At 37.6% G+C, this 27,410-nt stretch overlaps 1 protein-coding gene across 1 annotated transcript in view; it reads right to left on the bottom strand.

Moving 5' to 3' along the window:
* The window catches only part of AGPS (alkylglycerone phosphate synthase), a gene marked incomplete at its 5' end in the record, with an annotated part of 54,163 nt that overhangs the window by 9,824 nt on the left and 16,929 nt on the right, over nucleotides 1-27,410 (bottom strand). Inside the window, 15 exons of the mRNA XM_084264388.1 lie at nucleotides 897-996; nucleotides 1,425-1,514; nucleotides 2,728-2,789; nucleotides 3,182-3,251; nucleotides 4,638-4,750; nucleotides 7,161-7,237; nucleotides 9,406-9,457; nucleotides 11,979-12,106; nucleotides 12,522-12,630; nucleotides 14,656-14,781; nucleotides 17,568-17,648; nucleotides 20,851-20,930; nucleotides 22,083-22,154; nucleotides 23,030-23,104; nucleotides 23,182-23,302. Of these exons, the coding sequence (XP_084120514.1) occupies nucleotides 897-996; nucleotides 1,425-1,514; nucleotides 2,728-2,789; nucleotides 3,182-3,251; nucleotides 4,638-4,750; nucleotides 7,161-7,237; nucleotides 9,406-9,457; nucleotides 11,979-12,106; nucleotides 12,522-12,630; nucleotides 14,656-14,781; nucleotides 17,568-17,648; nucleotides 20,851-20,930; nucleotides 22,083-22,154; nucleotides 23,030-23,104; nucleotides 23,182-23,302 (1,356 nt within the window). The remainder of the gene's footprint in view (nucleotides 1-896; nucleotides 997-1,424; nucleotides 1,515-2,727; nucleotides 2,790-3,181; nucleotides 3,252-4,637; nucleotides 4,751-7,160; nucleotides 7,238-9,405; nucleotides 9,458-11,978; nucleotides 12,107-12,521; nucleotides 12,631-14,655; nucleotides 14,782-17,567; nucleotides 17,649-20,850; nucleotides 20,931-22,082; nucleotides 22,155-23,029; nucleotides 23,105-23,181; nucleotides 23,303-27,410) is intronic.

The raw sequence follows: 27,410 nt of genomic DNA, 5'->3' as shown, positions 1-27,410 counted from the left end.
ATTCTCCAATGGCCTAGACTCCACAGCACAGAAGCCTCAGAACCTGTAGATAAGCTTTACCTCTGCTTGCCAACTTCATTAGAAATTTCTAAAGTATAAACATAAGACGACTAATATCCTAGTTATATAGACTATTTCTCCACAGTCCTAATAGCAACTTTCTGGTGCTGAAGCTTTTAGCATATGAACCAAAAGGTTGGATGAAAACCAGTTTGGCCACAGTTGTCCTGTGTCTAAGTACCTCGAAGGTAACAAGGACAATAGTTTCCCCTATTTTAGCAAGTATAGCATTTCACCAGCCAGTGTGAAAAATAGCAGAGAGTTATTACAGAGCTTTTTGGTAAATGCTGAAGCAGCCTGCAACTGGTCTAATACGTCAGGCTTAAACCTGCACTAGGCCTAAACAGAAATAACCATAGCAGTTAATTCTCTGAAACAGCATGAGACACCCTCACACTCATTTTCTATTACTAATACAGCACTATTAAAGTATGATCTTGATAGTTTTATCATGTATTTTAAAGACTAATTAGTATTAAGTGAAAGTAGCAGCTTTGTAAATAATGAAACCAAGGATACCTCATTTTCTATGGATTTGGGTTTTTGGTCGATCATACCTGCTATCCAAGAACAAACTCCAGTTCAAGCTTTTCTGTACTTCAGTTGTAAGTGTTCATTTACTGATGTCTAAAATAGTTATCTTACAGCCTTTCCTCTGCTTGCTGTGCTATTAGATCACACCTCTTCGCCTGGCTGCTCATGATCAAAGCTTTACAAATGAACTTTAAGATCTTTTCTCCAGAATCCAATTAGCTTAGCCAATTGTTTCTCTACATAGTATAATGAGACATGAGCTTCTCCCCAACCCCTTTAACTACTATTCTTACATACATTACCTCAATTTGCTCATACACATGAATAGGATCACTAATTCCTCTGTAGTTAAAGGCAAAGTAGAAGTAGACACATGCACCTGCATCATAAGTTTGTGTCACCCTGTTGAAGAAAACTGCGTTACAAACAAAGCTTTATGGTATTAAGCCAGTTACTGTGTGACATTACATAATTCTTAGGATTACTTATCTTATTTAAAAGGGTAGCATTTTTTAAAAATAGCTTTGTATCCTTTTTGCACATACTTCGTAAGTGACTCAACGCTATGACCAAGTTCTGAAGCTCTTAAGTTATTATACTTGACTCATGCATGTAATCAAGAGCATCAAGGCTAATCAAGTACTACTAATCCCTTAAATTACTCACTCTTACATGTAATCCACTTGCAGGTTAAAGAGGAATGTCAAGATTACTCATGTTTATAGTATCATCAGTAGATGTACTTTACTAGCAAGAGAGCTTAATTGCCTCTTTCTTTATTCTCCTACTAATCAAATATTCAAGAAAAGTTAAGTTGTTGCATGACTTACCTGCAGGTGGAAAGAGGGGCAAACTGAACACCTTTTTCTTTGCATTCTCTTACTATCCTTTCCTTTACATTCCTACAGAGATCCAAAACCCTGTAACAGAAAGCACATTAAAAATCTTAGTATATTATTTTATACAACTTCAAGAAAACTTCAGCTTTAGTAATTTTATTTTTTTAAAAAGTGTAATCTAATAAAACAGAAGACTACCTTCTCAAACCAGTTTTAAGTAGCTCATCTTCAGACTTTAGCAGAAGTGCTTTTTCTGTACTTCTGAATAGCAAGTTTACTCTGAAGCAGAGTATGGGAAAGTTCTTTCCCATAAAGACTGGGAGTCACAAGTGTCCAACGAAGTGGAAGTTACCAACTTCTGTATGGCTTTACTTACTTTCTCAGCAAAACAGCTTCTATTATTTGCTAAGTAGTTGACAAACACAGCCTGCTTTAGAAACCTTGAGAACTGAAGCCTTGTATACGCTAATTCCATACCTCTGGAACATTGCAAGGCCAAACTGGAGATACTCCAGCTGTGCACCATTTTGCAAGCTTGAAATGCTATAAATCTAATATGGCAGTGAGCTATTAAACCTTGTCATAAACTGTACTTGTTCAGCTTTTTTTTCCCTCTTCCAAGGCAGACTCAGGTGCATCCAAAGTGCTAGAACAATTGAAGTGAATCACTTTTTTCAAATGACCATTTCTTTAGTTCTATGTTCTCCCACAAAGGTCTACAGTCCTATACTGTACATTTCAGATTTTTAAGACATTTTAAACAGACTAAGATTTTGGTGACTAAGCAGTTCGCATACTTCAAGATCTATACATCAGAAGTAAAATAAAGAGCAATTTGCTTCAAAAGTTGCCCTCAAATGTAAAAAAGTTTACCCATTTCTTTTATTTCCCTACATTACTGGGGAAAGAAACGACGTTCTGTTTTTAATCTTTACTATAAACTCTTCTGTTTGAAATATGCTGCAGATCCCACATAGGTGGTTGCTCACCACAGAATACAGTTACTGTCACCATTGTCCAGTTCCTAAACTGGGAGATTTCAAGTCCTGTATTTGTTACAGTAATCTGAGCAGAAATGTTACTGGAATGATTGCCTACATCACATTTACAAAATCCTGATATGCAATTTCGCAGCAACTTTAGCAGCGCGAGACTGGAGCTGCATCAGGGAGCCTCCAATACACATAAGGCCTATATTAAATTAAGTTTCCCCATGAGCAAGAATGAGTTAGGAGTAATTTGAATGAAATCAAGTACAAGTTTTATGCAGTTCTGAAGAATAATCACGGTTTACCTATCCCAAGGAACAGATGTCTCAAACGATTCTCCTATTACATAGTAATCCAGGCCCAGGTCCTAATAAATAGAGAAAGGAAATTATCAGTAACATTCAGCATCAACATCTGGGATTTCACTATGTGCTACACAGCTAACAGTTGAGCAACTTTAGTTTGTATGAGAAAACCAGAAAGTCTATTTAGCAAAACCACCCCTCTATCCCAGTGACATCAGTCAGTAGGTTTGGAGCTCCAATACACATAAACTAATGTTTTTAATAGTGTTTCACTGGTGAAGTTCCATGAGTAAATTCTAGTCAGAATTAAAGAGATACAACCTGTGGGGGAAGTTTGAGATATCATGCAAGGCAACCTGCTTTTACATTTCACAGGAAGCACCTTCAAAAAAAGACATCTGCAAGTTTTGCTATTTTAACAGAAGTTTCAGCAGCCAGACAAAAGTTCACCTACCCGAAGATAAGCAATGACAAATGTCAGCATATATCCTCTCTGACCATTATCTTCTCCTGCTGCCAAGCCCCTGCAGTTTACAAGAATTAACAGCAAAGTAGTCACCAGTTTCCAAAAAGAAATTAAAAATTAATACTTTTGATTATCAAACACATGTGCAAGGTCAGCTGTCTATAAGCTGTGTTACACTAGCTGCAAGTAATAGTGTTTCTTCACTACAAATAGAAAGTTACTTCAGACTAGACCTTTAACTCTTTGCATTTCTCTTTTCATTCCATAATCTAAAGAGATGAACAACAACAACATTTGATGTTCTTAAAATAATGCTCTTCAAATGCACAAAAGCAGGGGAAGGAGAAGTAGACGGACTGCATCCTTAACTATATTTGTAAGTCTGAGAACAAGGCACTATGTATCTAATCAGTCTTTCCAGAAGCTCCTGTAAATCTGAGAGGGGTAAGTGGGGAGTAAGAAGTAGACATTCTCAAGAAAGGTGGAGTTAAAGCATTTTAGACCATGTTAAACTCTTAAACACTTAGCTAACAGCCTTAACTGAGCAGCATAGACTGCAGACACGTTTCCCCTCTTATCAATACACCATCTTGAAATACTAAAATACTAAAGATGCACAGCTGAAGCTTTTTCTTGCACACATTTAAACACCACAAATGTTCTTTAAGTTCAAGAGTAATGTTATTCTTGTACCTGAAACTGCTCATGTAAAATCACACTGAAGCTATTTTAAGTGGTAAAATGAAAACAAATTTCAGAAAGGATTGCCTTGAAACGGATAAAACAATACTTATATTTGAATAGTTGAGACTAATACTAGCAACAACTTGCTAAAAAAAAAAAAAATTCTTAACAGATCGGTTTTAATAATGATTTTTCCAATCAATCGTATTTAAAGCGTAGGGATAGAAACTACCTGATCATTACTCAGCCTACTGCTCCAATGAATGCTTTCTGTTCCTTTGTAAGAATAGAAGAGTTTGTGGGACAGAAGTTCACTGCATTCTCTTACTAAACACAAATTCCTATTTTAAACAAACTTCTGGTATTCACATGCTCACATCACTTCTGCAAAGATTTAATATTACTCTTAGGATTTCTGTCTTGCCCTTAGAGCCTAGCATTGCAAAACAAGCAGGTTTCATGCCTATAAACAATTACAAGGCTAGTTTTCATTTTAAGAGCATCAATGCTATATCTAATCAAATACTTATTTTTGTGCAATACACAGCTGAGGTTTTTCAGTAAAAGTATCTATATTAAGAGTTAGTGCAAGCAATATTTATCAAAGGGAACATTCAGTAACTAATTGATTATTGCCACTTCAAACCAGTAAACTGAGAATATGTGTATACAGTCATCTCCATAAAAATATGCTAAACCTATCTTTTTCTTGGATAGGTAACTCCCAGCTTCATATGAAAAAGTTCTTTGAAGAGCCTACCCAAACTTGGTGGCAATATCATAGACTTGTTTTTCATGTTGAAGAACCTTCTCTCTGTCACCCTCAAAGAGCAATGTGGCTACACACAGTATGTTGGGATCAAATCCTTTAAACTGCAAAGAGAGAAAATTTATCTTAGAGCCCATGTGGTAGAATACAAGCAACAAGTTTGTTTTTCAATAAGGCAGCATTCACTCTGGTTAATAAATGTTGTTGCAACTTAGAGGAACAATTAGGGAAAAAAAAATTCTTTCAAAAATTTACTCCCTCAACAATTAAGTTTCTCCTTAGCATGACAAGAGTCCAAAAGCCTGCTGAAATAACAGATTATGTCACCTTTTTTCTCCTGTTAAAAAAGCAGGATAGGGGCAACAGCTGCCTACCTTTGCTGAAGAAAGAACAGGTATTAAATTCTTTGAGCATTAGGGAGACATTTATATTTTGACTAGTCCTGTATTAGAACAAGAAGATGACCGATGACAATAAGCATCACTGCTCTCATAATAGTTTTATCAGCAGAGTGCCACAGAAAATCTATACGCTGTAAAAAACATTATGGAAGGAAAATAAGTTTCCTGTTTGTGGCAGGGTGCATATCCCAGTGGAAATGGAGAGAAAGCTATTAAAGGTTTAACAGTAATGCAGTTCAGCTTTCTGCATGACTTTCTCCAGAAACAAAACCAAGAGTCCTATCTTCCCAACTGGTTCAAAAAGTAAGAGCCTTATTTTCCCTCATACCATTTTTTTTTTTTAATTATTAATTAGCTCCAGTCAACTACCCCCCATTCTTTCAAAAAGAATGAAGATTAATGTAAAATTGCAGTAAAGTTTAATGACTTTTTCAACAGTTAAGAAAGGTAAAAGTTTGATTTAGAACAGTGTATTCTTTGTATGTATATTTGTCAACTTTTTTTTTTCAAGTCTTTTTTGCCTCTTCTAGTCTCTACTCTGCTTGTAACAAGTTAACCACCAAGCAAGGTCATATGAAGTTACACCAATAGTCGAGAGATTCAAATTAATTCTTTACTCAAAACAGTTATGCTAAGAAAAGTCATAATTAGATTCTATTTCTTTGATTATTCCCCTAACTGAACAGATTTACTGTACTGAAAGTTAACTGAAAGTACGAGGAGGGTAACAAAACAAAGGAGGCAAAGTATCTTGGGGCCAATCAGTGGTTTTTGGTTGTTTGGTTTGGTTTTGTTTACAGGCATCAGTTAACAGATGAAGTAAGTGTAAGATGGGTTTGTGTATCGTGGTCCCAGAAACACCTGCAGTATCAGTCTCAGGTCATTAAATTCACTCCTTCCTCTACTCCTACCTCCTGTCCCAGCTGGGAGCTTCTCTGAAGTAGCAGTTGTTCATATACAGCAGGGGATTGAGTCCTGACATAAAAGCTCCAGATCAGCCATACCCTGGAATCTCTGCATCAGTACTACATTGCATTTCACTATGTGCTCTTTTTCTCCTGCAGAGCTGCAAGAACTGGAGTTGGCATGCAACATCCCTTGGTGACAAAACACCCCAAGCAGCAGCGATGCTTGCGGCTGACAACAGAAGCAGTAGATATTGCTGACTAGGATTGTTTCAAACTGGCAGCAGTCTTGTAAAAGCCTTTACTACTTTAGATAGTCCTGCACTACAGCAGATCAAGAGTGAACATAAAATAATTTTGGGGCTCTCTAAGCCTAATAGGTATTAGGCTATAATAACGAATAGGCTAGCAAATGAATCCCCAAGACACATGGTATTTTCTACTTCAATAGCAGAAGGAAAAGTATCAGAATCAACACAAGCCACTGCCTCTCCTGAAGTCCACTCCTTGGAGACACTAAATATTATCAGATCAGAATTAAATATTTACCTCCTCCTATCCAACTGTTACCTAAATCCAGAATGATGAGATTTTCTATACTTGAATATCCATATTGCAGGCACTCTCTAGTTAACTACTTTGGAGGAAAAATTTGCAACTAGAAAAACTGTTAATACAAAAGCTTAGGTGAAGTAATTTTAGCATCAGACAATTCTGGTTTAAAATGGGTATTCATTGGGATGAATTCCAGAGAGAGACCAATTTATATGGCCAAATCAAAACAAGTATCTTCAGGTTCTCCAAGAATTCTAGTTCACTGCAATAACACGGTAGATCAAGCCCTGACAAAGCCTGGGAAGATGAAGAGATAGGAAAGTGTTACCCTCACTCCACCAGTATCAACTAGAGATCAGTGGCCTGCAAGCTAAACTGTTTCCAATCTTGCTCTGTCACTGACTTACTGTTAGACAAGGCCCATTAAACTCATCTACAGATATAAGCAGTGAGAACAGCCCTCATGGAGTAACGCCTCAAAACAGGTAATTTCATTTTGGATTAGACCACCTTGAAAATCTTGAATTAATTGATACTAGTGTCAGATCTCAAACTCAGCTTCATTACAGAGAGTATACAAAAAAAACCCCCACCCCATGAATTTTATAAGTAGCATGCAAAGTTCCAAACAGTATTAAACCCAAAAAAATTACCTTTGTGATGTAGAATTTTTTCAATCCATCCAAAAATGATGTAAAAATGGAAGCAACTTGTGGTTTAAGAGCATGACCTTTGGCAAAAAGTGGAAGAGAGGTGTTAAGGCAAACAGTGCTCTTAAAATTCCAACTGCAATGAGCAAATAAAAAATAGCTTGAAAGTCAGTTACAAGCATCACTTGGAGTACTTTGATTATCATAATTAGAGAGACTACTCATTTAAAAGATGATTTACAAAAATGGTTTTATTATATTTTTAGAGGCATACAACTGTGCACAAGTATTTCATTTGACACTTTAACTAAGGCTGTCCTAGTTTAGATCTTCACAAGTATATGGCACATGGAAAATTTTAAAAGAGCACTTCATTAATTTTAAAACTACAAAACTAAGCTAAATCAGTGACCTTTTCTAAAGTCATGCCAAAACCACTGAAAAAACCAGCCAAAAATGGTGCAAGTTAGGAGTTAAGCAATTTTTTCCTTAACAGTTATATCACTTGTGCAAAATTTTCTACATAAAGTTAGTAATTGCTTCCTTAATCAGACACAGGGAACTAAAATTACCAGGATATAGAAATGGTGTCTTGGAGTCTGTTAATTTAACATCTCTGCCTCAGGACTGGGTTTAACTGAGATGAAAGTCTCTCACTATTTGTTCCATTGTTCTCAGTCACAAGCAACTTCTGAACTCCCATTACTGCTTCATGTTAAGTGTCTTGTATTTGGCCTACAAGCTGTGAGCCCAATTCATTAAAAAAAGCGATGTACCATTTACAAAATACATCCTTCTAAAATACTTCATAAAGTATCTCCTCCTGAATAAAGCATGAACTTCAGCAAAGAGGGAATCTCTCTGCAGATGCAAACCAAGGAGCACACCTCCAAGGACACTTAAGTAAGCACATAAAGTACCGGATATGCAAAGGACATGAACTTATTAAACCTAAATATGTTAAAAAATATATTGTTTTTAAGCCTACTTAACAATGACTATGAGAAAAGTCTATATTGATTCAATCAAAATTTAAAAAAAAAAGGCATTTGCCTTCTATTGTACATGTCAGATTCAGTATAACACAAGAGAGTGACTAAAGCAGTCAGAAGACTTGCTGGGCTCTCAGGTCTTACAGATCCCGATTTCCCTGGTTCGGAAAAAAAAGTTCAACTTGCTCAACACCATCATATTAATGCCATTTGAAGTGAAGATACATGACTGAGGCTTCTGTCCAAAAGATGTTTCAGAAATTCTGACTTAAACAAGCAGTGCTAAAATAGATGTTTTCAAGGTCAGTCACAGCTCACATTTCCATCTTCTACACACAGTCAAAACAATATGGTCTCAAGACCTTCAAGTTCTGTAAACTTTTGGGTAACAGAACTTGAGGTTCCCTTCAAGAGTGCCTTAAGCCAGAACACATCTTTTACCAAACCTTCTGCAGTTAAAAATGACAGCTTTCCCTAAGTGTTTAACAACTACTTCTCTGCATGTCTGACTTGGTCCTATTTAGATATTTGCACTAGTTTGAATTGCAAGAAGTTTTTGTGTTCAGTGATTTTTAGCAGCTCCACTGGCTTCCTGCCCCTGAAACTTACAGCTTAGTTCTGGTTGCAGTTATGGCATTTACTACACCTGAGCTTTTTAAAGTAGACATCTTACTTTGGACAACTTACTTTGGATAAGTCCATCATTGCACCTCTCCCACCCAATCAATCTTTGCCATATCAGAGTATTTCCCAAACCCCTGCTACTTCTAAGGCATTTGTGACATTTTTGTGATAATTAGAGGAATCAACCAACTTGCTTTCAGAGTAAGGTGCCTGCATCCTGATTAATCTTTTCTCACACCCAACTCCTCATTAGTACTTTAAAGAAAATGTTTCAAGTACCACATTGCAAAATTACCATCTCTGCGACTTTACAGCAAAATAGAAAAAGTAGCTCCAGAATTTCAAACTCTCTAGTAGACTATATGCCAAGAAAGGAAAGGCAGCAAAAAATCTTATGTATTTATATACAGAGCATGGCTCTTTACTGGCTGTTGTAGTTGATACTGTTTTCACAGAGACAGCCTTCTGTTTCTGAAAGTACACATTATGGCATTATCTGGAGTTCAAATTTTGGGTTCATTGCCCTCTTTATCTAGTTCTGAGCAAAGGAATTACCCCTAAAACAGACTTAAGCTACTAAAAATCAAACCATTTGAAAGCAAATATTTATCCAAGATCATCTACATACTTACCAAACTGAAACTGTGCATTGTCAACAAGCCTAATTGATGCAGGAGCACATCTCTTGGGGGCAAAGTTAGAATAAGAAGAGAATAAGAAGGAAGAAGAATAAAAACATTATGTATACAGTTTTGCTGAAGTTCATGAAAATCAAATTTTCATTTAAAAATAGCATACAAGAAAGTGCACTTTTATACCAGAAACGTATGGCCATCATCATAAGGGGTAAGTACAAACTGATTTTCACTCGAATAGCAACATCTATGAGGTATGTCTAGAAAAGCATATTGAGAATTTTCAGTTTAAGCTCAATCCAGCACAGGAATAGTCCAAAAATCATTGACCTTCAAGTACTAAGTGTTTTTCTAAATTGCCATATGCACTAAAGATACTCTAAATCAAGTAAGGTATCATGCTTATGTTGCTATGTAATCAAAGATACACATACATTACAAATGCACCAAGAAGTCCAATTACGGGTTAACACTGTCTGGCATCTAAGGGCTACACAGGTTCTTACTTGCTCACACCTCACTCATTGGGACAGGGGGAAAAAATCAGAAGGGCAAAAATGGGAAAACTCAGGGGTTGAGATGAAGACAGCTTCATAAGCAAAATGGGAAAAAGCACGCCAAAAAAGTATGCAAAAGCAATCAGTTACCAACAGCTGACAAATATCCAGCCAGCCCTTGGGCCATGGCAACCCCAGAAAATTCTCCCCTCCAGTTTTATTTCTGACCATAATGTTATATAGCATGGAATATCTCTTTAGTCAATTTGGTCAGTTGTCCCAACTGCATTCCTACCCTCAACCTACTTGCTGGTGGAAGATTAGTGAAAAATGGAAAAAGCCTGGACACTGTGCACATACTATTCACCAAAGTGAAAGTGTTATCCTGTTAACTTTGTTTTGGTCACAAGTACAGAACATAGCACCATATGGGTGTACTCCATAGCACTCCATCCCAGTCAGACCTAGCACACTAAAGCTTTACCACCAGACTGCAATTAAAATCCATATCTAGGTCCAATGTAGAATCTGAAAACCAATAAGAATAGTTGCTTGCAATTAGGCAAGCTTCTGGTCATACTCATGCCTACATCATATAACCTGTGATCGGCATGTCTAGTCATACTGCCAGAGGAACATGAGAGAGCCTGAATCTTACACTAGTCTTCATCTAGTTACATGGATATGGAATATTGCTCTATCACTTGATTCACTATGTTCAGTCTCCATCACATCATCATTATGTATTTGGTCACATGATCAGAAGAAAGGACGTGAATAACTAAGATGCTCACCAGGCAGGTTGACAAAAGTCTGGATGAGTGTTTTTCAATTGCATCAACCCACCAACAACCTGCAGGTTGTTTATTCTTATATTAAAGTAGACCAATGCAGACAAGAAACAGCTTTTCAGATAGCAATCATTGTAGTTACTACCAAGATTGATGCGAGGGGCAACAGAAAAAAGGATTAAGTAGTTCAGGCTCAAGTAAGCAGTGAAACAGCAGCAGCAGCAACAGAAGCTTAGAAACGGAGCAACACTAAGTGGCTAAGAGTGCCTCTTTTCCTCTTCTAAGCCCATAGCTAGGGACTTGACTTCAAATGTTGATCAGCCATATGATTAAGCATTCCCAAACAGTCTGCTTAGGTACCTTTAACAGGAAGAACAAGCACTAGCAGTAGAAGCACGACAGAACTGGCAAGTGGTGCTGACTAGCATATACATGTCATTCACATACCAGTTTGAACATCTGGCTTGGAATTAAGTCATTAATTTAGACCAATCACTGGAAAAAATGTAAAGCTGTGTTTAGTTTGGCATTAATTAAAACATTTCTGAAATTACTTCCCCAAATTAGGGTATATTCCACCACTCAGAAATTACCTAATACATTTTGCACAGAGCAAAGAAGAGTAAGCTTAAGATTGTGAAGAAAGAGGCTAGCCAGTGTAAGATTTGCTTGAAAGCACAGCTATGAGGAAAATCATTACACAGTTTGAATACCCATGTCTGAGTTTTGCTACCTGAAAACATCTGACCATGCCATTCAGAAGGCTCTACTTAATTACTATGCTGTAAGCATAATTACACCTAAAAATATCCAACTCACCTGAACCTGTCACTTGTGCTTCAGGAAGTGTTTCCTAAACACAGGCCATACCCTTCCACTGTATGACTTTGGTTCCTTTGTCACTTCAGAGCCATAAATTAAACTGCCTTTTACTTGTATGCTGAAACTTAATTCCTTTAAATACTGGTCCCTTTTACATAGGCCTTAATTAATCTGAGGATAAAGCTCTCTGTTAAAGGACATGCAAAGCCAATTTTTTGTGCTGATATACAAATAACTTCCACAGAAAAAAGCCATCAGAAGGCATATCCACAGTTTGTCTCAGAATATCAAGCCAATCCCGAATTGCATAATTTCCAAAAGCCTCATGGACCACAAACTCAGAAGGTTTTTATTATCCCAAATTCTTGGTTATAAATCACCAGAATTAATAGAGCATCAGGACACCCCTAACTTTAGAATCTCTGTTCTTGAGTGGAGTCAAGATCCAGCTTTTCTTTACCTGTTTTGCAACTTCCCTCAAGCAGGCCACCCCCCGTTCAAAGTTGGGGAACACCACAGAGCCGTACTTCTGGTATTCAGGGACTGGACGAATCTTTATTGTAACTTCAGTGACCACTCCAAGAATTCCTTCAGAAACAAAAGAGAAACTGAGCAAAGCATTGCAAGAAGCACTTCTGGCAACTTACCCAGCTTCACAACTTTAAGGACATTTACCAGGACATTTTAAATTAACATAAACCAGAAATCCAAAAGTTTGCAGGAGATTTAATCCTGACTATTTACAGGGTGAACTCTTAGAAGATATCCCTTAAGTCATGATGTTTGTTACTAGATCACAGGCTAACCACAGACCTGCTTTGAGCACTGTTCAGAGTTACTTAACTTTATAGTCCTAATGAAGGTCTTAACATATTATCCTAACACAATGCATGTGCAGTGCCACCCACAGCCAAGTTGGAAGCCACAACATTAAAGATGTTCAAATCAAGCCATTACAGAAGCTAAATTAAGATGCAGTTATACAAAATTTCTATGTTTATACCTTCAGATCCCATAATGAAGTGATGGATATCAGGTCCTGTTGACATGCGAGGTACTTGACAGTTTTTTTCTACTATTCCTCTAGGAGTTACCATTTTTATGTGAATCACCTGTGTAAACAATATGCAATAACTACATACAAAAAAAATACGTGCTTAATGCAAATATGGTATTTTCTACAAGATGTAGATTAAGCTTGATACAGTTCAGCTTTGTAGACTTCACACATTCTGTAGGCAGCCTAAAGAACTTTCTGGATAACCCGAGGACTGTTACCAACAATTATTTCTAAGGCAGCATGGTTTGCTCACAGAGACTGTTTCCAGTTCTGTGCCAAATCAGATCAGCTGTTGGCTACATGCAGACAGTACCACTTAAAATCCTGGTACTCAAAACTACTGCCTACACTAGGAAACAAAAGAGTTTTAATACAGAATATATATAGTAATATATATGTAAGGGCTTAAATTTTGCTTTAGAACTGTAGCAACTGATGACTGAATTATATTAGATATATCAAGCAGAAGAACTATTTCTATTAGGAAGAAAAGTAGAAATAATTATATTAAATCTACCATAAGACTGATACATATATAAGGCTAGAAGGTTGGGGTTTTAAAAGTATTTTTCAAATTTATTGTTCCCAGCTTTATTAATGCAGATGCAATACAGAGCCCAGATTATTTTTATCTTTTATTCAATTATTTTATACAAAGAAAAAGTGGGGGTTGGATGTTTTTTAATGAAGCCTTTAAATGAAGCAGAATTACTGCATTTCAACTAATGGCTTTAAAACTTTCAAGCATCAGTAGCTAGGCAATTTTCACCCTGCTCTGAGTTGTTCAAGAATTTCATTATATGCATTTTACGAACTGTTGATTCTGCAGTAAGTAGATTTTAGGCAGCTTATATAACGCACCATTTCTAGATATAGTTTCCTCAGAAAGTAAACACTTCCTTAAAGTTCCTCACTGTGCCATTCAGAAACTCAAACTGTTCTAAATCAATTTTTAATCCTATTTCCTCATAATGAAAATTTCAGAAGCAGTTTTAGCCTGAAGTTATGCTTCCATGATAGAAAAGCCTTCTGCTTCCCATCTCCTAGAACAAGCAAAACCACACCATTCAGTAACACTTCAGGCAGTAGGGGACAGACGACACTTTGAAAGTGCTGTTAGTTTTAGACCAGCCAGGACTGCTGAATAAAAACGGTGTTGTTCCTGCCTAGCTCAGTCACTGGTAGTAAAGTGTCTGTGCACAGAAAAAAACAAACACATCTGAACTATGAGCCAGAGGTGATGAAAAGCCTGAGGTGATGAGGATACATTACCTAGAGTGAATTGCAGGAAAGAAAAACACCCACATGTGTGGAAGGGCTGTTGTACAAATTACAAGAGAAAGCTAGAAGTTTGAAGCAAAAAGGCAGGCAAAGTCTGAACAGCGATGATTTTACTTCAATATATTCAAATCATTTGTTACAACAGAAAAATTGTGGGTTTAAGTCAAAAAATATACTTTGAAAACCAAGTTACCTGGATTAATAAAAACCATTTTAATGCTGAAAACAGACTCAAGAGTAGACTACTGCCATTCCTAGTCTATTGCTTCCTTCTCCAGGATTCCTACTGACCATGTGGTACCAACAGACTTCACCACTGTGCATCCACATGGTCAATTAGATCACCCTTCTGATTTAAAAACTGCTAGCCTAGGGAAAGAGAAAAAGGCAGAGAGCACTAGCTTGCTGTCAGTGTAAGATGATCCAACTAGACAACTTTATGAACACACAAGAGACAGGAGAGAACATTGGCCTTTTGGAATCACCGTAGGAGTTCAACAGGGTTATTACACTGGATTAATAGAGCTCAGAAAACAGTGGAAGAAGGCAGAGTCAGACAGGGCAACAATTCTTTAAGCTAGCCAGTGAGTACCAAAGTGAAATTGACTTTTAGATCAGTGATAAGGATTAGTACTAATACCAAAACCAAACAAGCCTTTCAGTAAGGATTTGATGACAAAACCCTATTACTTCTTAAAAAACCCAACTGTTTACTATTCCCTTTCATTATCAGTCATTATAGAAGTTAAGCATCCAAACATAATTATTAATTAGAAAAAGTATTAAAACTATTTACCAGATCTTCAATGTTTCCATAGATGTTTTTTTTCATGCCTGATGCTCGTGTTGCTACCCATCCTCCGAGTGAACTGAACTCCATGGAGTCTGGTTCATGGCCTGTACAGAAGCCACTTTCAGCAAGCTAAAGAAATAAAAAAACAACACCTTCTACACAGCCTGTATTTGCTTATACTCCAAATTTCAGTATTCTAGGGGGGGGTTCGTTTAAAATGTAACTATCATGACTACACACCTATTTATTCAGGAACAAGTTTTGTCTTTCATATGTAAATGAAATGCAAATTGGATCTGCTTCCACTGTGCATACACCGTGCAACATATACTCCTCCCTCATATTTTAAAACTAAGACCTCTGTTGTTCATAAGAAGGTGCAAATTCAAATACATACGGGAAAAAATAACTAAGTAACTGCCAACTTTGCACAAATGCTGCCAGTAAATAAGGTACTTAATCTCTTGTTCTTTCTATCCTAATGTGATATGCAGCAGGTCTGCAGAAAATGAGAGCAAATTGCCTGTGCTTAATTCTCTCAAGGAGTGATGTGTTTCAATATACAGCCATCTGGTTGGGCTTCCTGTATGCAACACTGTCAACTATTTGTGATGCAGATCACACATTGCTGTACATTAAGTATTCACTTGTTTCTCATTTTTCTGTATTAGCTTGGCTTTGCCATCTGCACAGCACCTGAGGTTCATTGGATGCCCTCAGAATCAAGCACCAAAGCTGTCAGACAGGAAGAATTAAAGACCCAACAGTCTCGCATTAAGCGATAACTGTGTTAGTGCATTTGAGATGATCAATTTGTACTGACCAACTGATAGCAATGCAGTTGGACAAAGGTATTCAAGCAGACCACATAATGTGGATCATTAACTATGTTCTGTTGTAGAAAACAGTTCTAACTTAAGTGATTGAAAGTCATTTCTAGGTAATGTCCATGATATTCATCTAGCTCATAGTCCTCTTTCACAGCAGAGGAGACTGTGCCTTCAGATGCTTACTGGTTGCACATTAGGGAAGGGTTGGTGCCCACACCCTCCTCATTCCCCAAGATGACAAGAAGTTTGATGTAGTCACAACTTATGCAAGTTATATAGACACAGGCACAGCAGAAAACCATGCTTTCAAAAACTTGTAACTGACTGTGTATGCACAAAACCAGCCTAAACTCCTTGAAGGAACAGGTATGTGCTGAAAGTACTTACAGGATGGGGAAGAGATTATGTTACATACTTTGCAGGTGCAAGAGAAGGCCTCATCCAGATAAAAATATGAGCATCTATTAGTTTTCTTCTATAGAATCAGTCTGACTGATAATGCATATTACGAACCCTCCCCCACCCCCCAAACAACTAAATATTGTTACATCATCATCACCCTTTTGTCACTTTTGGTGCTCATCTATCATTTATGATTCCATATTCTGTTCAGACAAGTAACCTGAGGCTACAGAGTATACTAACAACTGAAGTTCTCACCCCACAGAAGATAGTGTCTTAGTCACCCTAGAGTCACAAGCCAAGATAAACAAATGTATGAACTCCACATTGATTTTGAATGCCCTGTTATAAGACTTAAAGCCTAACTTGTCACATTTTGGGTTTTCCAAATCTGCTATTTGTTTAGAATTGGGCTCCCAAACCTTATAATGGTAACTGGAATCATGATACCTGTGAGATAGGCTAAATAATTTCAGCACCCAACAAATAAGGAGCATGATATGAGACACCAAACCACTGCAACGTAACTCCTGGATAATGCTGGCAAAGACTCTTAAAGCAACAGAACTTGGATTATCCTCCAATCCAAAGCTTCCTTAATACTACCAAGCTGCAAACCAAAGAACCACCCAGCTTCCAGTTTCCTCTTTGCACAGCTGAAATGTATATCTGCATTCTACCTGAACTTAGGTGGAAGACTGCATTGGTATTAACTATAAATGCTAAATCGTAGTCATGCTCAGCTTGTACTACACAAAGCAACCACAACCTGGAGTCCTAGCCTTAAATGCATCCAATTTTTTAGTAATACTGGAATTCCAATGTAGGTAATAGAGCTTTAAACTGTGTGCATATGTATTTTTAATTAAATGATCTGATTTTGTATTCTTTGCACACTGAAGAAGTCCTCACATGCTCAGAGTGAGGCATTTCTACACCTTTATAGAAATGCTAGCTTACCTTCAATACCAAACTGACAACCACTACTCTTTTCATAGTCAAAAACCTAATTAAAAGGTTTTAATAAAAAAATTATTCAAAATAGCTGCAACAGTAGTGTTTCAGCTCATAAGAGATAAAAGCAAAAAGTAATGTCTTTTAGTGAAAAGTAGTGACGTTTAAAGGATAGCTAGTAGCAAAACGTCAAACTACTACCCTAGAAAACTGTCATTTATACATAGAGAATATTCTCTTTGCATTCTAATCTTCCACTGGACTCTTTTGGGGAGCTCTATCTCTTCTGCTACTCTCCTGTAGCTGGCCTTAAGCAGCAGCAACAGCAGCCAATCCTATATAGGTTCTAGCCTTTCCAAGGAAGCTACCTCTCACTAAAATGACTAAACGTGCATCACAAAACAACAACTTTAATTTTTCTTGGTAACTGGTACCACATGCCATGCCTTGCAGCCACAAGAGTTTATCTAAGGTCTGAAACTGAAAGCAGAGCTTTACATCCTATGCATTGTCAGCTTCTTACTGTAATCCCGTTTTGTGGCTAAAGTTAAAAAGAAAAAATTTAAGTGTTCAAATACAGCATTCAACGTGGTATGGTTTATAGCCATTACCACACCAGGCTGCATGAAACCACAGAGGAATAAACCTAGAATTGAATGATTTAGACAAGATATGAGGAACAGCTAAGAAAAATGAAGAAATACAAGATGCTTGACAAGTTAAGAGTACCTGTTTTTCCAGATCTTGTCCAACAATGCCAGCTTCCACACAGGCTGTTAGGTTTTTCTCATCTATCCAGAGAATCCGATTCTGTTAAAAAGCCAATCAAAACATACAAAAAGTGTTAAAGACTTTAGCTTCTTTCCCTAATGCTACAGGATCAACATGCTCGGTCCTACAGTTTACTATTATGGAGTTAATACTAAATTCACCACTCAGTGGTACACGGAGTTAAATCCAGCTGGCAGCAGGTTACAAGTGGTGTTCCCAGGGCTCAGTGCTGGGGCCAGTCCCCTTTAACATCTCTATTAATGATCTGGATGAGGGGACCAAGTGCACCCTCACTAAGTTTGCAGACAACACCAAATTGTGTGGGAGTGTCGATCTGCTGGAAGGCAGGAAGGTGCTGCAGAGGGACCCGGACAAGCTGGAGCGGTGGGCAGGGGTCAGCTTTATGGGGTTCAACAAGGCCAAGTGCCAGGTCCTGTATTTTGGTCACAACAACTCCAGGCAATGCTACAGGCTTTGGGGAAGAGTGGCTGGAGGGCTCCCTGGAGGAAAAGGGCCTGGGGGTGTCAGTGGACAGCCAGCTGAACATGAGCCAGCAGCGTGCCCAGGTGGCCAAGGCGGCCAACAGTATCCTGGCCTGTATCAGGAATGGTGTGACTGGCAGTAGGGAAGTGATTGCTCCATTATACTCAGCTCTGGTGAGGCTGCACTTTGAGTACTGTGTCCAGTTTTGGGCCCCTCACTACAAGAAGGATATTGAGATGCTGGAGGGTGTCCAAAGAAGGGCAGCAAAGCTAGTGAAGTGTTTGGAGCACAAGTCCTATGAGGAGCGGCTGAGGGAACCACAGCTTTTTAGTATTAAGAAAAGGAGGCTGATGGGAGACCTTATTGCTCTCTACAACAAGGAGGGTGTAGAGAGGTGGGGGTCAGTCCCATGATAGGATGAGAGGTCCAGCAATAGGACGAGAGGAGGTGGTTTCAAATTGCACCAGGGGAAATTTAGGTTAGATATGAGGAAGAATTTCTCTACTGAAAAGGTAGTCAAGTATTGGAACAGGATGCCCAAGTAAGAGGTGGAGTCACCGTTCCCGGAGGTATTTAAAAGGTGTGTAGATGTCATGCTTGAGGACATGGTCTAGAGGTGGACTAGGCAGGGTTTGGCTGTGGCTGGACTCAATGATCTCAAAGGCCTCCTCCAACCTAAGTGATGCTATTATTAACACAACTCCAGCAGCAGGAGCTGAGCCCCCTCCAACAGCTACACAACAGGTTACAGTTTATGTCATCACCACTGTAGAGTAACACAGTTATTAGTCAATTTATACTAGGAACGTTTACAGAAACAACACACAGAAGCCAGAAAGAATTATGTCAAAACTCTTACAGAAGTTAAGCTACATAGTGATTTTCCACAATTAACATGACTGAAAGTGCCTGAATCTGACTATCTGGACATTCAGTAGACACCAAAAGTAGTATTCTTAAACATACTTCATGGATTAGACTGCATTCAGTTATTCCAGTTCAGCTTTTGGATTTTGACACAGTAAGCCAGAAGCAAGAAATACTGCAGGATGTCTAGGTACGTACATACTTTAGAAGTTCAAGATACTTGGAAGGATTTGGGTTTTTTCCTGATGAGATAATGTCCCATCTGTATATTCTACTAATAGTGGGTTGAGCCACCACAGTAGTAAACTCTGCAACTTACATGGTGCACTGAACAGTGATGACAATCTACATGGAGATACTTCAATATGGTTCTAGTTCTGTTTATAGTAAGGACACTACCAAAGCTTCAGCTTCCACTCTTCATTAAGTGCGCTTCTGTTGTACATCTATAAATTTCATTTATTAATAGTGTATAAAAGGAGAACAGCTCTAACTTCCCTTTGCCTTGATTTTTCAAATGACAGAAGCACGCATATCTTGTACTCCAACTTAAACTGCACTTTAAGCCAACTGCCTCTTCTCTCAACACCTGTGCTAATACTAAAAGCCAGCTATTTCAGCTCTGTTCCAGCACCTTCAGTTTCAATATAAGCTGCTTAACTGATTCAAGAAGCTTATATTAATCATTTTTATGTAATATAGACCCTAGATAAGATGATGATACCCATTAAGTGCCTATTAAAATAGTAAAGCTTAGCCAGTCACCTTAAATGCTCTGAGAAACTCAGGTTTTAACTCTGACAAATGCTTCTTTTCACCTTAATTTCCTTATTTTCTCTCCTCAATGATTACAAGAATTGGCTCACTGAGTCATTAAAGATTATCAGTGGTTTATTTTCTGACTTGGCATATACTCACATATCTAGCTGACAAAACATGGTAATAGGAGTTAATCATATTCCATTCCCATCCCCAAACCAGACAAATCAAAGCTGTGCACTATGAGTCAGTGAGTTCAAATGAAAACCTGAGTCAGTACTGCACTTTTAGGATTTCTCTTCAGAGAGGCAGCTGAAAAGCTTCCTTCAATATACAACTGCCATCTTTGCAGAAAAGATCACTTTGCAGCTAGACACACCGAGGAACAAGTATTTTAAATGAAGCACTGCTGCCTGAGTGGAGAAGTAGAGTCAAACTCAGGTCTTGCCTTCAAGGCTAAAAGAGTTAATAAGCTCAGCAGGTGCTCAGATATAGTAGTGGCTTACATCAAAGATGCAAAGTTGTTTCTGAAGCATCTCATTACTATGTAGTCATAAAACTATCATTTTAAAATTATAAAGCTCCTTCGTAATGGAAAAATGAAAGCTAGCACTAAATTTTACAGAACTTAATTTCTAGACTGCCATAAAGCAAAGAACTTCACATGCTCAAGATGCTATCTACATAAAAATCTTTATTTTTCTTTCTTTAAAGTTGATCCTTCAAGTTGATTTATAGATATTAGGTCACCTTACCAGCCTTGAAGTATTTTTAGGTCTGCAAAAACTAGTGAAATTTGCAATAACAAATAAAGTTACTTGTAGCCTTTCATTTAACCTCAGATAAAAGTTCCAATATAGAAGAATAGTAGCTTTGTCTGATTTTCACTTAAAACTGCTATAATGCAGCTTAACAGTGAATTATTTTTCTTATTAATACCTACAGGCCATATGAAGTAGTGACAGCTAAATCAGCAAAATATCATTCATGTTCCAGGAATACAAATTAAACCATGTGCAGTACAGATTAACAGTTCCATCCCTACGTTTTTCTTGCAAAGAAAGAAGTGTTATTCTCCAGCAGTCAAAGTAATTGCAAGGTATTTAAATAAATTAAAAAAATTGAGACATACCATTTGTGATGTATCCAGTGAGACAATTGTTCTTTTTTCTTCTTCAGGACATTCAAGGGCACTAGAGACACTTGTCCCGCCTGCAAATCCAGGAGTGACATTCTGATCACAAAATTCTCAGGTAGCTCCTCTCCCTCCTTTCTGATATTGAATTTAATGAAGTGAGATCGCTGAAATTAACTGTTAAAAGGCTCCTGATTAGCCTTTTAATGCTGTCCCTTCTCCCAAACTGGTTCTCACAAAACCAAGGCAGCACTGAAGCTAACACTGCTCTAACAGGTCTCATTAACAAACCATGAAACTCTGACCATCTCAGCTGCCTCTGTTCTGATATTAGGGAGAAACCAGCTTCATTAGTTGATATTGTCTTCAAGTGACATCTTCAATACTCATCTTCTCAAACAGTAAATCTTACAAGGGCTGCACTACTACAGCATAATTATCAAATAAAACACACAGACTTAACCCACAGAATCAAGAGTTCTTGACAAAAAGCTTCACACAGAACGAGCTCATGAAAGCCAACATCCTATGTTCCCTGAGCTCTAAGTCAAAACAAGGTAGCTCACCATGCCAGTTCAGCAGGCTTAGAGGAAAAAGCATCCACAACCTGAAGTTCTTCAGAAATTCTTTAGGTTGAGAAGGGCACAGAAAATACAGTCCTTTACCTGTACTCTGTACCTGGAAAGTCTCCTGAAAACAGCCCCTTGCCACACGAGTTTGCACTCTGGCTTTCAAACTGATTGTCTCAAAGAATCAGAATTCCGGGTAACGATTTTGCAGTACAGGGTCTGACCACGACCCTCTCTGGACTTAGGAGCTTCAATAGTAGATCAAAACACCCCTAATTGATACATGTTTGTGGGAACAGCGTACAAGTGATGCGTCCAAAGTCATGATATCTCTAATACAGATATTTGAAACTCTTGACTTATTTCCTAGAAGGCTAAGGCACTGAGGTAGACTTCAGCTTCTTATAATCACTCCTCTTGCATGCTCAATATTCAAGGTGTTGACATACTTTTAATGACTGCCACTAAATTGAATATAGCAGCTTTTAATACTTCAAGATCATAAAAAAATTAAGACCACTCTTAAAATACTACTAAAAAATTTCCAGCTACTTAATTTCTGCTCCACGATATTACCAAGTTCATAAATTTAAATTGAATTCAAGTAGAATACATTTTCAATAGTAACATTAAACAGATTTGAGATTTCACAACACTTACCACCAAAAGGTATTATACAGAGATTGTGTTTGCAGGCTAATTCCACAATTTTAACTACATCTTCATGGCAAACTAAAAAAAGAAGATCAAACAGTTAAAAACAGATTTGTCCTTGCTACTAAATATTACAGTTTGAATAAGCAGCAGCTCCTTTTCTGACACCAGTAAGGAAGTTAGGCACTAAAGATCTGGCTTAGAAGAATCAGAGTTCCAGAGTAAAGTTGAGACCTGAAACAATTCTGTAATTGAAGAGCTAACTACAGCCTTAGTGTACAGTCTACTCATGGATTGAGACCTCCTGGAAATTCTCAGGACAAGATGGGCTACCAAACAGTTATCAATTAGCAAATAAAGCCATCTTAAGTATTTGCATCCTTCTGCTTTTATTGAAGTAGGCACATTTTCTGTTACGTATTGTCTTATAACAGCATTAGTTATTACTCTATTTAAAGGGGGCCTAGCCTGTACTCCAATTACACTGCTCTTTCTTCAAGTCAATGATCCTGATAAAGTGTCCTGATACCAGTTATACTTTAGAGTACAAAACATGTCATAAAACAATGTTCTTTAACACAAGTATTTCATTAGCCTTCTACCATCACACAGTCCTTTAGAAAGACTTAAGACTATTTAGACAACTTTGTTGGTGCACATATGAAGTAACCACAGAAGTGTAGTTTGAATTATGTAATTCATTCATCTGTCAGATATTTTGGCTATATGCAATAACAAATTTGATTCCCTGCAAAGTGATGGGATTTCACAGGTACAACCTGCAATCCAGATGTTAAACAGTCATGACTACCATTCATGAGAATTCCTTCACTTTCTGTAGAGAAGTGAAGTCAGTGAACCAAGAGACAGCTTCCCCGTGACCAGAAAGCATAGGTGTTTACTAAACAATGGCCTCCCAGATGAGAAGGGAGAACAAGACAATTAAAGCTTACCAGGCCATACAACTATATCAGGAATCCGCTTAAACATTCCTTCCCTGAGTACAAATATCTCATGTAGGCAGTGACCTGAAACACAAACAGTAAGTTAAGCTCAACCAAAGAACATCAAAACCAGCACAGTTACATAAATGAAGTTCTCTTACCATGAGCTCTGAACACCCTATCTTCTGCATCCTGCGAATATGAGATTTTAGTGGCTCTAAGATCCTGAAGAAATTCTTCATTTACAATAGATGGAGGTACGTCATTAATATTTAAGGATGCCTACAATACAACAAAATAAGTTCATTAAGGTAGGTTCACTTTGCCAGCATTTCTGTACAACAATAATAAAAACAGGTTAACACTGATACCCAAACACAACTATTTAAGATCAGAAATATACAATTTCTCTTCATCCGCAACCACAGATTCCTCTTATTCTACCTTGCACTCAGCTGACTAGATGCACACAGGAAGTCCTGTTTCAGTACCACATTCATACCTTCTTTCCTCCTAAGAGGTTTGGAGGAATATACTAGCATTTAAGTGTATACTGAACAAAATACCTCTTGAAAGACTTCAATATCCAAGACAGACAGCTGTATGAACAGAACTAGAGATTCTCGTGTTGATAAAGGGTTGAAAGTCAAAATTCTCTTATTCTCTTTGAATAAGCTTTTCCAATATAGATAAATCCACACTAACGCTCTGCAAATTCCTCTTCTGCCAACCCAGTTCCCTTCCACTTGTCACATACTGGAAATTAAATCTCAAACCAAAGCCTAATCAGAAGTCTAAAGGAAGACAAAACTAAGTTTGACTGCTCTAATATAACCAGCATACTTTAAGTATACCTCACATATAAAAAGACATTATAAAATCCATGATCAGTCACTAACATGCAGGTATTTCCAGAAATCCTCTATTCTGAATTCTGATCAACACTTTGGAAAAGAGATTTTCTTTCAAAGTAGCTACACTGGACATTTTGGCTTAGCAACGTGCCTTGAGTCAAGGTTCTCTAAGTCCTGAAGGAAAACCTTGCTTAAGGTTTTCCAACAACCCATTCTTATGTATTCTTACATTAGACATCTCACATCATATTCTTACATGTTTCTAAAGTGCAGACCAAGTCACTTAAATCTATTTTGTGAAGTCTGCTTTACATACCAGACACACAAAACCAGTTCATGCATTGACTTTTTAAACCCACTTAGAGAATGAGGATTCTTAACAGCATCCAGTTGGAAAAAACACAAGACCTTTGTAGACATTAAGCACAATGCTTTTAAGTGCTTCAAAAAACCACCACCCCATCACCATGTTTTTTTCCTATTTAAGAAAAGGAGCAAATAAATTAGTTTATCCTTTTCTATGGGTAACCTCCCAAAACAAGTATGTTTTCTATTATAAATGGCCTCTTATTAAGGAGTTCTTTAACTAGATATAAAGCTTGTCTTATGACTAAAAAGTAACATCTGGACTTCAAGTCCTATTTTAGAAGACAGTGTTGGTCAAGAATCTTACTTCTAGTTAAATTCCCTCAAGTTCAAGAACAGGAGAACAAAGTTTCTCTACTGCCCCATCTTATTTTAAATATACTCTTAAAAATGAGTTAAAATTAGTTAAAACATCATGCAGTGCTTTCAAATTTTGTCATGAAATCTTGCTGTCAAATTAACAGACATCACCTTCAACTCAAATAGAAGAACATTCTTGCAATTTTGCTATAGAGCCATCAGTACAGACTATGGGCTGCTGCCTAATGATGTGAGAAGGAGTTTACTTACAGCCCTACCACCAAAGAACATTCAGTACAAAGTGTTCTGCATAATCAGAGAAACTTGTATGTTGTTCAACAGGCCTAGTCTGTGCTTCTTATCAAGTACAGAGAAAACAGCAAAACTGAATTAACTTCTCTTTCACCTTCTGAAGTTTCAGCCTCCTACAAAAAGTATACCCACATATCCAAGTCTTTCCTTCAATGGGGTTTTGCCTATCTTTGCTTTACATAAGAAAAAAAGCTCTTGGGTGTACTGGAGGTTAAGATGCACACTGGCAAAAGGTTAGAGGGCTGTACAACTTACAAAGCTAATTGCAAGGAAAACATCTGCCACCAAGCAGCAGGTTTAGTCTCAAAGTAGCAAGAGCTGAAGAAGGGAAGATTTAACCTTCAACAAAATTGTCTGGTGACAGAACTTGCCTGTCAGCATCCACCATCAAGTAGTGATGTAAGGCTATACAGAAATTGAGTGCTTACAGGGACCATTCAAAAAGCAGTATCTGCATGAGATACACTCATGAATGATAGCTAACAACTCTTAGAGGTTCAAAAGAATAACCAAGTGGTTTTTTTAGAGAAAAACTGAGATTAAGTGTTGCTAAGGTGAGAGGTATACTGCTACTCAGAGATCATGATTTTAGTGACTAGCCACAGTGAGCCCAGAACTCAGGTCTCTGATTGCTGCTCTTATTATTCTGCTACTAATGCACATTGACACCATGCCATTTGCTAACTCAAAGAATAGACCTCTGACAAATATGGGAAGCATGAGAAAAACAAGACCTTTAAACTACTTTTTAAAAAATCCCTGGTATCTGTGCTTACATTTTCTATTTCAGAGCTTTGGTTTCTTCATGGCTTTGTATAGAAAAACTATTTTTGCATCATTTCAAGTTGAACATGAACTTCTTGAAGATCTTTCATCTCTGTAAGAGGGACACAAACTACTTAAAGCCATCTGCAATTAATTGTTATAAGTTTAAGTATATTGATTTTTATCTCTCTCCCACAAGTACTTCAATCCTTTAGATTTTATTTTCAGGATTGAAGAGTTAATATTCACCCATATAAATCTTACACAACTCCAAAAAATCTTATCTACCTCTATTCTTATTAGACTGATATATTTTACAATTTGTGCACTGAAAAGCTGGACATGAATCTTATGTGAACTAGGTCTGAACTAGTTCATATGGTAAAGTCTACTCTGAAAAAGGAAAACGTGTCATCAGACTGAGCATCACAGAAGGAGGCACACTTTCTGTGGCTAACAGCAGAAAAACTGCATGCAGCAGGGAACTCTCCAATCTTAATAGATGGAGGCAGGAAGACATGAGATAGAAATACAAGAAAACCAAGAGAGCCTTCACCTACTGCTGTTCCTATACATGAGTTCCTTCGTGCTCTGATGATAGAAGGTGAAAAACCAATGTAGGATGACAACCTGAAATATAAACTAGGAACTATGACAAAGACATGAAAATTGGGGACCTGCAGTAGCAGTTGAGAATAGCTACGAGAAGTCCAGATACATTCTGTAGACTCCAAAGAGAGCTATTCCATCTCAGGGTAGTCAGCCTGTTTCAGACAGCAACAAGAACACAATAGGAAAGCATTTAACATCACTGACGTGTATCTTGAAGAGCTGTATTGCAAGACATACTATGGAATCAAGATATTATTCAAGAATCTGCCCTTGTCTTCCAACTATACTTTGTTCTGTATTTCCTCTGCATGTCAAAAGGGAACAACATCTCTTGGAACCTCTGGTCACAGCAAGTTAAACAAGCTACCAGTTAATATCAATCCTCATCAAGGAAAACACATCATTATTTTTTCCCCAAAATATACTTGCAGATGGAGATCCTGAGAAACAGACTGGCAGATGAAAGAATGCTTTTATTACAGAAGACTCACGAAAGGTTCAAGTTTTCAGGCTCTATCAGATTACCGACTTCACAGAAAATGCAATCTTGAACCACTTAAGAAATGGGTAAAACTGTTACCCAAAGCAGGGTTGCTACAGTCACTGTACAAGCACAGCCTGCTTCCAACACCACTTATGCATCTAGTCAGGAACCTGCAGCCTCAAGGGAGTTCTTAGAAGAGAGTCAGGTCTTCCGACTCTGACATAAGTTACTCTTCCTGAAATGCAAAACATGGATGCTTCACATGACCTATAACATCCTGAATACCTTGTTTTTCTGAAAACATTCAGTTCAATCTTGAGTAGTCTGGTAGCCAGTTTTCAGCACCCAGACACGTAAAAAAAACTGTCAAGTAAGAACGTAGATATCATTAAATACACTGAAAACATGGCACAACTTAATTTCACTCTATCTTTTCTCTTCGTTATCATGAACGACATTGAAGTTGCATAAACAATTTCTTCTAGGCTAACAGTTTCTACAATCCCCCAAACACAACCTACTTTTATTGGAATGAAAGTCTCCAACACGGGGATGACTTAGGACAACTTGTCCCTGTGTTAGAGACTTTCATTCCAATAAAAGTCCTACCAGTTAACCCACAACCACAAGTCATGCTAAGCCACTGAACATTTTATGTAGAACACTTTTTTTCAAAAGCCAAAGTATTAATACACTG

The sequence above is a fragment of the Gallinula chloropus genome, assembly GCF_964237585.1.
Source record: "Gallinula chloropus genome assembly, chromosome: 5".
NCBI classification, from domain to species: Eukaryota; Metazoa; Chordata; class Aves; order Gruiformes; family Rallidae; genus Gallinula; species Gallinula chloropus.
Note: the sequence above shows the minus strand (reverse complement) of the source record. Positions and strands in the feature narration are given on the sequence as shown.